Source organism: Hyla sarda, chromosome 4, assembly GCF_029499605.1.
Source record: "Hyla sarda isolate aHylSar1 chromosome 4, aHylSar1.hap1, whole genome shotgun sequence".
Lineage (NCBI taxonomy): Eukaryota > Metazoa > Chordata > Amphibia > Anura > Hylidae > Hyla > Hyla sarda.
In genome coordinates, this window is record NC_079192.1 from 147,854,432 (window position 1) to 147,870,091 (window position 15,660).

General features: G+C 39.7%; 1 protein-coding gene across 1 annotated transcript in view; it reads left to right on the forward strand.

Moving 5' to 3' along the window:
* UNC13C (unc-13 homolog C) overlaps nt 1–15,660 on the forward strand; it is a 627,474-nt gene that overhangs the window by 275,987 nt on the left and 335,827 nt on the right. Inside the window, exons 13-15 of the mRNA XM_056572349.1 lie at nt 4,222–4,337; nt 8,916–9,079; nt 14,456–14,606. Coding sequence (XP_056428324.1) covers nt 4,222–4,337; nt 8,916–9,079; nt 14,456–14,606 — 431 coding nt within the window. The remainder of the gene's footprint in view (nt 1–4,221; nt 4,338–8,915; nt 9,080–14,455; nt 14,607–15,660) is intronic.

The following is a 15,660-nucleotide window of genomic DNA, read 5'->3' on the forward strand; positions in this document are numbered from 1 at the left end:
TTGGACATTTCTAATTGGAGATGTACTCACTTTTGTTACCAAGGTTTGTTGAGTTTTTTTTGAAGGGACAGAAACATTAAACATTGTTATACAGGCTGTGCACTTTACATTGTAGCAGAGTATAATTTCTTTAGTGTTATCAAATGAAAAGATATAATAAAATATTTACAAAAATGTGAGGGATGTACTCATTATTTATATATTTTTCTTTCATATAGGCAGTGGCATAGATAAAACAAAGGGGGCCCATAGCATATATTAAAGTAGGCCTAATATTATGGCATCTGATTTTGTCCCACCACAGAGCACAAAGCATTCTATGACCCTTAAATTAATACTCCCATCTCTTCATTTGTTGACAGTGCAGTCACATGGTCTATGGTATGTACACCCTTGAGTTTAGGTTATGGTAAAATACAATAAATTAATTCCAGTATATATCATGTGCAAAAGAATAATATTGCAAAACAAAAATAAAAAATGCTAGAAATAAATCCTAAAGTGATCTCTTGCGATCTGTGATAAACAAATATCATAATGATTGTGAAGTAAACTTAGATGTTTATAATAACCATATTATACTGTTCATGAACACCAACAGTCCATGGAAAAGCATGCATAATATTACCATAATGTATGTAAAAACTGAATACTAAAGAAAGACGTTCCTAATAATGATACATTATGATACATTACAGCAGTTTTAAAATTCAATCCCAGTGGATTTCTAGTTTACGACTAAAAAGTCTCAAAGGCTTCACAGCGCAGAAGTCTATTCATCTCTGAGGGGATCTGTTGATATGTCCAAAACTTCTACATTTTAAAATAGAAAAAGTTTTCCACAAAATTGCCTCTGCAGTAGAAATTGAAGGTACAAAGTGGCAACCCCTATCTAGGATCTGAGCAATTATTTCTGGAGCTTTATCAAAACCTATAGCAACCAATCAAAAAGCTTTTTTCATTTATCAGAGGCCTTTTTAATCTGTACTTTTCCCCTGCAATCTTTTGAGCAATCTCCCCAACTGTCTGTATATTGTATTGGTAAATTCCTTTCAAAGGGGTACTCCGCTGCCCCAGCATTTGGAACATTTTGTTCTGAATGCTTGGAGCGAGCGGCAGGGGTTGGGACGTCATGGTCACATCCATTGTGATGTCACGCCACGCCCCCTCAATGCAAGTCAATGGGAGGGGGCGTGGCAGTCACCACGCCCCCTCCCATAGACTTGCATTGAGGGGGCGTTGCATGGCCTCATGAGGGGCATGGTCTTGATGACACGACCCCTGCCGCCCGCACCCAGCATTCTAAACAAACACCAGGTGCTACACAGAGATCCTTTGGATAGGGGATAAAAATGTCTAGGAGCGGAGTATCCCTTTAAAGGGAATCTGTCAGCTATGTTAACTGCTAAGACCTGTAGACACTACTAGATATATGTTAGGGTATAAAAGTAAACTGTATCATTCCTGGAGCTGATGGTGGTGGTTGCCAAACTGATCAAATATTTTTTTTATTTTCCAGCCAAGCATCCAGAAGGAGGGCCCAAGCCTCGCACTCCTCCAGACGTGCCAGGCTAGTATTGTACAGGGTGGGCCATTTATATGGATACACCTTAAAGGAGTAGTCCAGTGGTGATTTAGTGGTGAGCAACTTATCCCCTATCCTAAGGATAGGGGATAAGTTGCAGATCGCGGGGGGTCCGACCGCTGGGGCCCCCTGCGATCTCCTGTACGGAGCCCCGACAGCCCGCGGGAAGGGGGCGTGTCGACCTCCGCACGAGGCGGCGGCCGACATGCCCCCTCAATACAACTCTATGGCAGAGCCGAAGCGCTGCCTTCGGCAATCTCCGGCTCTGCCATAGAGATGTATTGAGGGGGCGTGTCGGCCACCGCCTCGTGCGGGGGTCGACACCCGCTATCTAAGCGGAGAGCCGGGGCCCCGTACAGAGAGATCGCAGGGGGCCCCAGCGGTCGGACCCCCCGTGATCTCAAACTTATCTCCTACCCTTAGGATAGGGGATAAGTTTTTCACCACTGGACTACCCCTTTAAGAAAATGGGAATGGTTGGTGATATTAACTTCCTGTTTGTGGCACATTAGTATATATGAGATAGGTGATGGGTGGTGACCATGGTGGCCATTTTGAAGTCGGCCATTTTGAATCCAACTTTAGTTTTTTTCAATAGGAAGAGGGTCATGTGACACATGAAACTTATTGGGAATTTCACAAGAAAAACAATGATGTGCTTGGTTTTAATGTAACTTTATTCTTTCATGAGTTATTTACAAGTTTCTGACCACTTATAAAATGTGTTCAATGTGCTGCCCATTGTGTTGGATTGTCAATGCAACCCTCTTCTCCTACTCTTCACACACTGATAGCAACACCGCAGGAGAAATGCTAGCACAGGCTTCCAGTATCTGTAGTTTCAGATGCTGCACATCTCGTATCTTCACAGCATAGACAATTGCCTTCAGATGACCCCAAAGATAAAAGTCTAAGGGGTTCAGATCGGGAGACCTTGGGGGCCATTCAACTGGCCCACAACGATCAATCCACTTTCCAGGAAACTGTTCATCTACTAATGCTTGGACCTGACACCCATAATGTGGTGGTCCACCATCTTGCTGGAAAAACTCCGCAAACGTGCCAGCTTCAGTGCATAAAGATGGAAACACATCATCATGTAGCAATTTCACATATCCAGTGGCCTTGAGGTTTCCATTGATGAAGAATGGCCCCACTATCTTTGTACCCCATATACCACACCATACCATCAATTTTTGTGTTCCAACAGTCTTGGAGGGATCTATCCAATGTGGGTTAGTGTCAGACCAATAGTGGTGGTTTTGTTTGCTAACTTCACCATTCACATAAAAGTTTGCCTCATCACTGAACAAAATCTTCTGCGTAAACTGAGGGTCCTGTTCCAATTTTTGTTTTGTCCATTCTGCAGCACCTGAAACTATGGATACTGGTAGCCTGTAATAGCATTTCTCCTGCGGGGTTGCTATCAGCATGTGAAGAGTGGGAGAAGAGGGTTGCATTGACAATCCAACACAATGGGCAGCACATTGAACACATTTTATAAGTGGTCATAAACTTGTAAATAACTCATGAAAAAATAAATTTACATTAAAACCAAGCACATCATTGTTTTTCTTGTGAAATTTCCAATAAGTTTCATGTATCACATGATCCTCTTCCTATTGAAAAAACAAAAGTTGGATTCAAAATGGCCGACTTCAAAATGGCCACCCATCTTGAAAAGTTTCCCCCCTCACATATGCTAATGTGCCACAAACAGGAAGTTAATATCACCAACCATTCCCATTTTATTAAAGGAGTACTCTGGTGCAGAGTATTCGTGCTCTGTGCTGCCTGGGCTGCAAAAAAAATGAAAATTAACCATCTCTCACCTTCCTGGGTTCCCGCACCACCACAGCTGATCGGTCCTCCATTCCATTCTCTTCATACTTCCGTTTGTAACGAAGCGTCACATGGCGCTCAGCCTATCGCCGGCCGAGGCAGAACATCGCAGCGGCTGGTGATAAGCCGATGGCTGTCCGGGCATGCTCGGAGTTGTAGTTTTGCAACATTTGAAGGTCCGCATGTTGAAGACCACTGAGAAGGGATTGACAGGCGGAGAGTTCACTCGAGTATAAGCCGAGGGGGGGTGTTTACACGAGTATATACGGTACTATGCTGCATTTCACTCTCACCTTTTTTTGTGGGATACATGTACACGTATATATATATATATATATATATATATATATATATATATATATATATAATTATATATATAGATATATAGATATATATATGTTGTATATGTGCGTGTGACTCCTAGCTCACCTAGTTTTGTAAAACTGTATATGAGGCCAGTGAGAACACTGCACCCGCTTGTTGGAAATGAATTTGTTTGGCAAATACATCCACACAGCCAAAGACTAAAACATTTGTAGAGGAAATAAAAATGTGTGTACAGCATCGATTACGACTGTACTGCTGCTAGAACAAGCTCCTGCATCCAAATGAGGACACATATTCCTTTATCTCTGGTGTAACTAAAATGGCTATGCACAGATACGCTAGTGCAATGTATTCAGACAATGGGAATTTGCATCTGTTCTCAGCTACTGATATTGAAACAGTGGAAATAGTCAAGATCCAGGTAGACAAAATCGTTCTTCACCGACTTGTCTTTTTCTATTCCTTAGAAAAGCGAACAGATAAATCTGCTGTCTCTGGGGCGATTAGACTGAAAATCCATGTTGAAATCAAGGGAGAAGAAAATGTGCCCCCCTACCACGTACAGTATACTTGTTTACATGAGGTAAGAACGTGGTTGTCATTCCCGGGAAATATTTCATATAAATACATTCATTACCAGAGGTTTTGCATTTACCAGCTTTTCTTTCAATGTATAGCCTGTTTGCTAATTCTCAGTATAACTGAGTCATTTTAACCCCTAGAGGACACTCGACATACATATACATTGCTGCAGCCTGGTACTAACCATACAGTATGTACATGCTATGCCTCTTAAAGGGGTACTCCGGTGGAAAACAAATGTTTGCAAATTAATTGGTGGCAGAAGGTTAAACAGATTTGTAAATTACTTTTGTTTAAAAATCTTAATCCTTCCAGTTTTTATCAACTGCTGTATACTACAGAGAAAATTGTGTCATTCTTCCAGTCTGACCACAGTGCTCTCTGCTGACACCTCTGTCTGTGTCAGGAACTGTCCAGAGTAGGAGAAAATCCCCATAGCAAACCTCTCCTGCTCCAGACAGTTCCTGACATGGACAGAGGCTTCAGCAGAGAGCAATATGGTCAGAAAGGAAAGAACTACATAACTTTTTCTGTAGTATACAGCAGCTAATAAGTACTGGAAGGATTAAGATTTTTAAACAGAGATAATTTGCAAATCTGTTTAACTTTCTACCACCAGATTTGAAAACATTCATTTTTCACTGGAGTACCCCTTTAAAAGGTGAAGAGGAAAAAATGAAAATTGTTGGTGTTGTTTTTTTTAATCAGCTGGTGCCAGAAAGTTAAACAGATTTGTAAATTGCTTCTATTTAGAAATCTTAATCCTTTCAGTACTTATTAGCTGCTGTATACTACAGAGGAAGTTATTTTTTTTTCTCTGTCTGACCACAGTGCTCTCTGCTGATACCTCTGTCCATATCAAGAACTGTCCAGAGCAGGAGCCAATTCCTATAGCAAACCTATCCTGCTCTGGATAGTTCCTGATATGGACAGAAGTGGCAGAAGAGAGCACTGTGGTTAGACAGAAAGGAAATGAAAAAAAAAAAACTTCCTGTGGAGCATACAGCAGCTGATAAGTACCAGAAGGATAAAGATTTTAAATAGAAGTAATTTACAAATCTGTTTAACTTTCTGGCACTAGTTGATTTTACAAAAATTGTTTTCCACCGGGGAACCCCTTTAAGGGGTTGAGGCATTGTCTTTTATGGAACACCCATTTTAAAATATCATATTAAAGGCAATCCTAAATTTTCTTAGTCATTACAATTATGTAATGCCTATTTCTCTCTAGAGAGGACCCTACACATCCATCCATAATAGAGACATTATTAATTTAACCCCCCCCCTCCCCCCATAGTATGAAGAGAATTTTTTCTTACATTATCACCAGAAAAAACATATGTGCTACTAGATTTACTTGAGACATACATTTAATTTTGACAATTAACAAAAAGTGCAATTTTTGGCAAGGTTATTACAATTTGAATGCAAATCTAAAGGGGTTCAAATAGGAAAAGTTCCTTGATTAATTTGTTCTTAGCATGGAAAGAAAAGCAGGAAGTTCTGCTTAGCCGGGACCAAGTATAGTGAATCCTTAAAATGTTACAATATTAATTTTTAGGATGACCATTGTATGTTAAAACCAATGTTTTGACTATAACTCTATGGAAATCTGGTTCTGAAGCCCCCAAATGTCATCCAAAAATAAGAAAGATAGGATTAAGTAGATAAATAATAGACAAAACAAGTATTTATATATAAACGTAAGAAAGATCTGCTGGGAGCTGTAAATCACTGTCTATGTAGAGGACAGGAGCTTCTTCAGGGTCCTGTACAGTACATGCAATGTCTTAAAAAAGTAACATGGAGCCGCCCTCACCTGGTGTCCAAAAAGCAGTTAAGGCTGGGTTCACAACACGTTTTTGCAATACAATTCCCGTAAACGTTTTAAATTTGAAAACAGTACAGAACCGTATTGAAAACCATATGCTTTGACTCTCTATTGAAAACCGTATGCCGAAAGATGCATCCTGTTGTGTCTGTTTTGCATTCTGTACGGTTTTCTCAGTTTTTTTTCTGTACCCAAAACTGTAGCCTACCACGGTTTTTGGTCCTGCTGATCCTTGTACTGGGACATGCACACAATATGCATTGGGGAAATGCATTGGGTCAAACAACCAAAGGCTGGTTAGTCCTACCAAGCTAAAGTGCCAATCATCTGACTCAGACCGTGCAACTCTTAAAGGTGTACTCCACCCCTAGACATCTTATCCCCTATCCTGCTCCCCTATCCCCTGTCTGGTCGCGCAGGGCCCACCCCTGGGACCTCCTGCAGCACCCCCTGTCATCTGTTCGCTCAGTGCCTGATGACTGGCAATGCAGAGGCCGGAGGATTTTGATGTAACAACTTGCCCCCAAAGCTTGCTCCGTGCACCAGATGACAGGGGGTGCTGCAAGAGATATTGCAGGGGTTCCCAGCAGCGGGCCCCAGTGATCAGACATTTTATCCCCTATCCTTTGGATAGGGGATAAGATGTCTAGAGGCGGAGTGCCCCTTTAACACACCACAAATAAAGTCAATAAAATCGTCAGTTTTAGTGTATGTCAGAGGTGAGTGCAGAAGGCTCAATGGTGGTCACAGAGTCACTGTGGCTATGTACTTTAGAGTTGTAAGTATTTTATTTGCTGGTGTCTGTTGCTTTGTATGACTACATGTATATGCAATATGGCTTGCAATACGACATTCAATGGAATTAAATTCAAATTAAATTCAAATTAAATCAAGGGCATATGGAGACATAGCAAAAGTGTACATTGACTCTTTTTGTTAGGAGGGAATCTGTAAAGCAATGCTTTTCTGGTAGTATTCCCCAAACATCAGTTTTTCACTCCAGTTATAGAGCCTTAGAAACCGATTGGGATTTAATGCCAAGCCAGAGATATCTCCAGAAGGAAAGAGGACCCATCTGCAGACAGTGCTGTATCGGGGTTTGTTGCCCCATGTCAATACAGAGCAGGGTGTTCTGACTTGGCTGGTGAGAGTACTGTTTCCATGGGGAGATCACCATTAATGGTGTGTGGAGCTTCAAAGAATCTAACACCATACAATAAAATGTTTAAAAATCTGCAACGACTACTAAAGTAAGTCAAACTTATTAAAGAACAGGCATGTAATTATAAATGGAGAGGCTATCTGACTGGAGAGTGGGGAAAAGAACAAAGGTTTAATCTAGAAGGGTGGAGAATATTAGCTTTCTACGTGCAGCTTTCCCAATTGTGTTAAGGTGGGTCAGCTGGATCTCTTGAGGAGAGTAACAGAGTTTCTGAAACACTCTTATTTTTTTTCTAGCCTGGCAGCAGTGAAAGGAACCACCTTTCTGTCCCACTTTTGCAGCGCTAAGAAGGGTTGTAGTGTAGGATCATAATTTTGTTGCAGCAGGGATAGGTCTGTGCAAGAGTCTAGATTGGTCATTGTTGTAAGTATGGTGAGCTTTGTAGGACTGGTAACGTTTAAAGTCTTCATCCCTAGGGGGGGTTATGGTTCCTCGGAAGGTGTTGGATGTCACCGATGTTATATTCTCGAGCCAATGTGATGCAGCTGGGGAGCTTGCCTTATGCTTGCCTTGGAATACAACCAATTATTATATGACTAAGTTATGCTGTATATGTTGTATATAAAAAGAAGGTTACAGCAGCGTGTTTGGTCAAAAAATGTAATGCTCTTTGGATCAAAACATGTCCTTCATCCACCAAGCGGAGGCCTTACATTTTTTGACACTGCTGCTGCACCTTTCTTTTCGTTTATTGTGTATTAGCTACAGAGGTGTGCACCTGTGTATTTGGATGTTGTGATGGCTTTTTTCTGTTTGCTTCCTGTACATTTTTTATGTGTTATTGATGTTGAATATTAGAAGTTACCTTTTTAGTATGCGTCTTATATTTAACATAATGTTTATCGATAATAGGCTTCAGTGGCTATTTATACTGAGTAACCGCACTCTTTGTGCTGTTTAATGTTTGGTATAGGGTGAAAATGAAAATCCCTCTTTCCCAGCTGAAGCTGAAAAAATGATTCTCATAGTGGGCACACTGATGCAGAACTTTATTTTAGTTACAAAACAGATTCACATTGTTTTATTTTTTTTATTGTATATTAATTGGTAGTACTGGCAGGTAAACAGACAAGCTGTAATATAATAGTGTTCCCATCTCATGTTGCATTGTGTTTATTTATTTTTTTATTTATTTTTTTTTGGGGGGGGGGGGAGTTTGTTCTTTTTTGTTCTCACTCTTTTCCCTTGTGGTTGAAAGATGGAAATGTTTTAGCTTGGATTCCGGGAGTAAGGATATCTTATGCCAGCAGGCTGACTAGCTATGTTTTATCTTTGCACTTGGCAATTTACTAAGTTCTAAAGTATATGGCTGCCATAGAAAATATCACCTATATATCTAACCACCTGTTGCCTTTTACTTGATGCAGTAAATTGTGTTATTGCTCAGGTAGCACATACACCTCCTTGTCATATAAATCAGAGAACCAAATGACTTAAAATTGTCCGTTTCCAAAACACTATGTATTCAGCTGGCGATATATACAGCCTAGAAGTCCCTCACATTATAAAACATTCTCTACCCACAGAACTTATTCCACTACCTGACAGAAGTTCAGAATAATGGCAGTGTTAAGATCCCCGAAGTTAAAGGAGATGAAGCCTGGAAGGTTTACTTTCACGATACTGCACAGGAAATAGTGGATGAATTTGCAATGCGCTATGGAATAGAGTCTATTTATCAGGCTATGACGTAAGTATAAGGACAATGCATCAGTAACAAGCAGTTTGTAAAAAGTCAAAATCTGGTTGGATAATAGAATGATACATTGATATGTATGTAAAATAGAGGGATACATTTATAAATGTAATTTTTCAGGCAGTATTTTTTTCTTTTCACATTACAAATGTTCAGTTCCAACAGACATAAATCCAGACATTCAAGGTCTGTGTCACTCATAGTGCCCGTCACAGCATTATACAGTTTATGTCTGGAGTGGTTTGGTAGACAATAGTGGATACATTTTAGGCTGGGAATGGTGGGCATGTAAACTAGTAAGTAATTTTTAAATATTAGTATTGCATTTTCCTAGTGATATAGTTTTCCTAAACAATTATTGTATATGTAGAAATGAATTAAATCTTTGTAGGAATTTAATCTTTATACATTCTTTCATTGACATGGACCATTTGAGACCATCCTTCTCTTTCAAGAAAATCTTTAAGCAAATACTAAACATTCAATATTTGCCTACAGTTGAAGATGTCTCTGGCTCCTCATAGTATTACTGTAACGGCCTTACCGTAACGGCTGAGTAGTGGATCCGCTGTCCTGTGTGAACAAAGACTGAACCGTACCAGGGAGTGGAATCTAAGGTTCCGCTGGTTTTCATTAGAGCCTGCCGCAAAGCAGGATGGACTTGCTGTGGAAGCCGGCACAAAGGTCGCTACCCCGACACGATTTGTTCACACAGGTTGCCCAGATGAAACTTGGCAATGATGATGAGGTGTGGTCAGACGAAGCATGGGTCAGGAGGCAGCAAAGGAGCGTAGTCAGGTCACAGGCACAAGGTCAGGAGGCAAGTGGCTAAGGACCATAGTCAGGTCACAGGCACAAGGTCAGGAGGCAGGCGGCAATGGAGCAAGGTCAGGTCACAAGCAGGAGGTTAGGAACACTAATAAGGCACAAACTACATAACGCTTTCTCTAAGGCACTAGCATAAAGATCCGACACCATAGTGTGGGAGGTTCCGGACTAATATAAGGTCTGCCCTGCAGCAGACCAATAATGGGCATACTTCCCCTTTAAATCAAGAAGTGCCGGCGCGCTCGTGCCCTAAGGGGAGGGGATGCACGCACCAGCAATGAGCAGAATGAGAGGGGCCTGGGAGAGAGAAAGGTAACGGGATGCCCGGGACTCATATGCGGGAGCATCCCGCAAACCAAGTCCCTGAGCCACCGTAGGTAGGGAAGGGGATGCGCTCACGGCCGGACTGAACGGCCGAAGCGTTACCAGTAGCAACGCCCGGGACATGAGGGAGCGCTGCCCTTAACAATAACTTACTTTTGTTCCCCTAATATGGATTTCTTGACACTTTAAGTGTGTATCAAATGCTCCATGCAGTGTTCATACTTTAAAATAAGGTCCTTATCTGTAAACATTTTAACCTCTTAAGGACCAAGCATTTTTCTGTTTTTGCACTTTCGTTTTTTTCCTCCTCACCTTTTAAAAATCATAACCCTTTAAATTTTGCACCTAAAAATCCATATGAGGGCTTATTTTTTGTGCCACCAATTCTATTTTGTAATGACATTAATAATTTTACCCCAACAATCTACGGCAAAACGGGGAAAAAATCATTGTGTGACAAAATTTAAGAAAAAACACTATTTTGTAAAATTTGGGGGCTTCCGTTTTTACGCAGTAAATTTTTCAGTAAAAATGAAACTTTATCTTTATTCTGTAGGTCCATACGATTAAAATGATACCCTACTTATATAAGTTTCATTTTGTACTACTTTTGGAAAAAAATCATAACTACATGCATGGAAATTAATACATTTAAAATTGTCCTTTTCTGATCCCTATAACTTTTTTATTTTTCCATGTACAGTTTAGTATAAGGGCTAATTTTTTGCACCGTGATCTGAAATTTTAATTGGTACTTTTAGATTACATTTTTGTTTTGTTCTGACTTTTTGATCGCTTTTTATTCCTTTTTTTATGGTATAAAAAGTGACCAAAAATACACTATTTTAGAATTTGAAAATTTTTTGCGCGTACGCCATTGACCGTGTGATTTAATTAACAATATATTTTTATAGTTTGGACATTTACGCATGCAGTGATACCACATATGTTTATTTTTATTATGTTTATATATTTTTTATATGGAATTTGGGAAAAGGGGGGGATTTCAACTTTTAATAAGGAAGGGGTTAATGTGTGTGTTTTTAAACTTTGTTTTTACACTTTTAGTCCCCTTAGAGGACTTCTAGGATGAATCATTTGATTCCTCATACAGATCAATGTGGTTGTATAAAACCACATTGATTTGAGTACTCTGCCCTCAACTGATAAAGCCTGCGACCCCCCGCGATCGTGCTATGGGAGGGGGCGCTCAACACCACTGGACCACCAGGGATGGAATAAAGGCACCTTTAGGCGTAAAAGTTGGTGTAAACTTAAACTAGACAGATTACAGCTATGCCAGATTTACCAGCCTAAGACATTTAGATTATTATGATGCAATTGAGGTTTTTAGCAAATATGGGCTATTGTATGAATATGGGTAGTTTAACTACAGTATATAGGCAATAGCAGCAATAGTATTATTTGGGATGTGTTTAAATACCAACCCCCTGAGTCTTATACACAGTTTCCCAAGTTTCGAACATTGATATCCAATGAATCCTTTAAACCCAGTAATAGAGTAGACAGAACAGTCAACACCTCTGAACTATTTTATACTTTCCACCCACATTGACTGTCTTTGGTATTGCAGAAATGAAATTTAGTATTAGTATCCTTATTTTTATGTTGTCCCTGTTTTTCCGTACTGAAAGTTTGACACTCTAGGAGAATTACACTTCTATGATAGTCTCCAATGAAGTGTGCATTGCAAATTGGGGTAAATGAAATATGTGATTGATCTGGATGGAGGGAATTGTTTCAGGGGTCCCTCATGGTTATACTTTTTTAATAGGAGAGTTTATGCATTTGCATAGCTCTAGGCAGCTGTGCCCTTTATGGAGGAGAAATCTATGAACATATGTTTTTCTTTTACATGTATACCTGGTCTGTAAGGCAATCATATTAGATACATCCCTTTTACATACTGTGATTACATTCATTTTGGTGTATATACAATATAAAGTAATTTATAAAGCAATGTAGGGATGATACCTGACCAGTTAAAGGCATTTATTATCATCAGGGTATTATAAGGAGACACTGACAATTACTTGACACTTTCTTCCTTCTGCTGAATTATCCTCAGCAGGATCATCCAGGTAAGCAGCTAAGAAATAACACAACAGCTGCTTGGCCGACTCTGGTCCCTAATATTTTAAGATTTAGCTTTTTCGCTCCAGGGGATAGGAGAACTTTCATTACAGTAATGACTGTGGAAGGTACACAAAAACAAAAGTACTTCCCACATTGTCAACTATCCTCAAATTCTCCAGAGCCAGTTGGGATTAACTAAAGCGCACAAACGTAGCTTATATGTAAAAGATCTCAATGAAGAATTACAGATCGGCCCAGTTTATTGACTGTTCCTAATCTCAGGTGACTTGTCAGGTTATATATTTTGCAGATCACTGATCCACTCTAAAAAGAAAAAAAAAATATATATATTATTGAAAAGTTAGCAGATATGAACTAATGCTTTATTTTTTATTTCAGGATGACAATGACATACCTTTTTGCTTATGTAAATGTACTGTATGGTTAAATGTTTATGTTATTCTGCTGGCAATATGAGTTCTGAAATCTTAATTTAATTCATGAGACCAGTGACATCACTTATAATACTTCAAGCTTTCCAAATGCTACTGTTCCTTCTAAGGCATTTAACTTTTAGGTGACAGTAAAGTATCTGTTAACCCAAAGTTGTTCATACAACAGTGGCACAATAAGCATAGTGGTTACAGTTTATATTCTGGTCCTTTAGGAGTTTTCCCATAATCACAATTTATCATCTACCAAGAGGATAGGCAGGGGTACAGAAGTGTCCATTAGGGGTCGGACCACTGATCGGAATTATGGGGGAATGAAGTGGCAGTCAAGAATGCACAATGCCCTTTATGCAAATTCTATAGGACTGCTTGAGATACAGCCAATTTGTGTATTATATTAGACTCTACAGACTTGGAATAAAGTAGCATCATGAATGCTGGAAAGCATCTTCCTTTAAACAAGGGGACACTAGACCCCCATTCTTATGGGAGTAGAAAACCTTATATTTCCCTTTCTGGGACTGTTATTTCTAGGGGAATGTCCATGTAAGAATTAGTTTTTTCCATCCAAATGTACCACTTTACCTCATTATGGGATGTAGGATGGTCACCCACTGGGTTTTTCCATACCAGTGTGCCTCCAGCTATTGCAAAACTACAAATCCCAGAAAGCCCTGGCTGTCGGACATGCTGGCAGTAGTAGTTTTGCAAGAGCTAGAGGCACAATGGTTGGGAAACTCTACATTAAAGAGTTAGAATGACTCTCTAATAATGAGTGCATGGGGATAGGGGATAATTTGTGTGATAGCAAGGGTCCGGCCTCTGGACACCCCCCCCGCACGATCCCCATCCGTGCAGCATCCATTGTTCTGAACATTATGTTCCCCCCATGAAGTCACATCACGCACCCTCAATTCATATCTATGGTGGCTGTCAGGTCCCCTCCCATAGACATGAATAGAGGGGGAATGGCGTGATGTCACGACCACGGCCGCCAGCACCAAGCGCTCTGAACATAATGTTCAAAATGCCAGATGATGCACAGAGATCGTGGGGGTCCTAGAGGCCAGACCCTCAAGATCAGACATCTTATCCCCTATCCTTTGCATAGTGGATAAGATGTCTAGGGAGGGAGTACCCCTTTAAAGTGTACATGTCGTCAACAAAAATACTTTTTATATTATGTAGATAATACTATTATATGTATATTTGTTATAATATACATTGGTTAAAAAATGTGTATATTTTGGGGTAAAAAAAAGACTGTCCCTGCAGCTATCGTCTGTGTGTCTCTATGATGAGTCCAAATACTGGAAGTGAGGGCAGGACAAGCAGGGCTCTGTGAAGGCTCCTGGCTTGTCAATCATCCTGCTGTGTGAGCCAGGGTGTGTTATAGAGCCTCAGTGCACACTGTCCTGCTTTTTCCTCATAGAGACACACAGACAATAGCTGCAAGGACAAAAATATACACATTTTTTGACCAATGTATATCACAAATATAAATATAATGGTATTATCTACATTATATAAAAAGTATTTGTTGATGACAGGTACACTTTGAGGCGGGGATAGAGAATGATTAACATGTGGCAAAGGAGATTGATTTATGATACATTATAATAAGCCTACATATATTTCTATTATTATATTATGTTCTATTATTTTGTAGGCACTTTTCCTGCCTGTCTTCCAAATACATGTGCCCTGGTGTGCCAGCTGTCATGAGTACGTTATTGGCAAATATAAATGCATTTTATGCTCATACAACAGCTACAACAAATGTTTCAGCATCAGACAGATTTGCTGCTACAAATTTTGGGGTGAGTGGTATTATTAATTGTATGTTACCCAGTCGCATGTAGATATATAATATTTATAGGATCTGTCATTTCTTATTCCAGTGAACATCCCCAAGTATTTTTACATTCCAATATATCCATTTCATGTCTTCATAAAATGTTGTTTTGCTTAATTTTTAGAGGACAGTTGCAGTGTTGTGGCTTTTGCTCAGATATCATTATGATTATATAATTACACAAGAATGGAAAAAACAAGTAGGGTGTTAGAACCATAGTGCAGAATGGGATACAGGAAAAGTTATAAATTGCAGGAAAAGTTATAAATTGCATGTAACATAAAACAACCTACCACAGTAGGGTAGTAAAATGTAGGAAGTTATATGGCAGTGTTCACATATGCAGCAGACGTTATAAGCATCTAATAAACAAAGAAAAAACACATATAACGGCACTAACAATACAAGGGTCAGGGGAAGAGAAGGGTAAGATGGGGAGGGGGATCTTGAACTCTTGACAAACAGAAACAGCAACTGAGATGCGTTCTTATAGCGACTAGTTAGTATTATATAGAAAACTAGAGATTACCTGCAGTCTCAACATTAGGACTAAAGGTAAACAAAGGAGACCAAAAATGACTTATGTGCACAAGTCTGCCAACCGACGAGTTCCTCCAGCATATTTCAGTAACCTTATCCCGTCAATGAGAGACACTAGGAGGGTTAGTGGAGAGCCAATATAGGGGGATCATTTGTCTAGCCACCTACAAGAGATATGTTACCAGGCAGGAGGAACTAGGATATAAAGATAAGAAAGGCACTTCAAGGAGAAACAGGTCTGAAGAAAAGCAAATTTGGGTATTTGTGATCTGTTGGATGATTCTAATAATCTCCAGCCAAAAAGGACTGGGACAAAACCACCATATCTGTGATATAGTTTCCCTGTGGGTCCCGCATGTCCAGCAGAGGTCAAAAGCATATAATCCCTGGTCTTGAAGGAAGACAGGTGTGCAATACCACTTAGTATACAATTTATACATATATACAATTATTGAAGCCATGGGAGTGTTGGGAGAGGA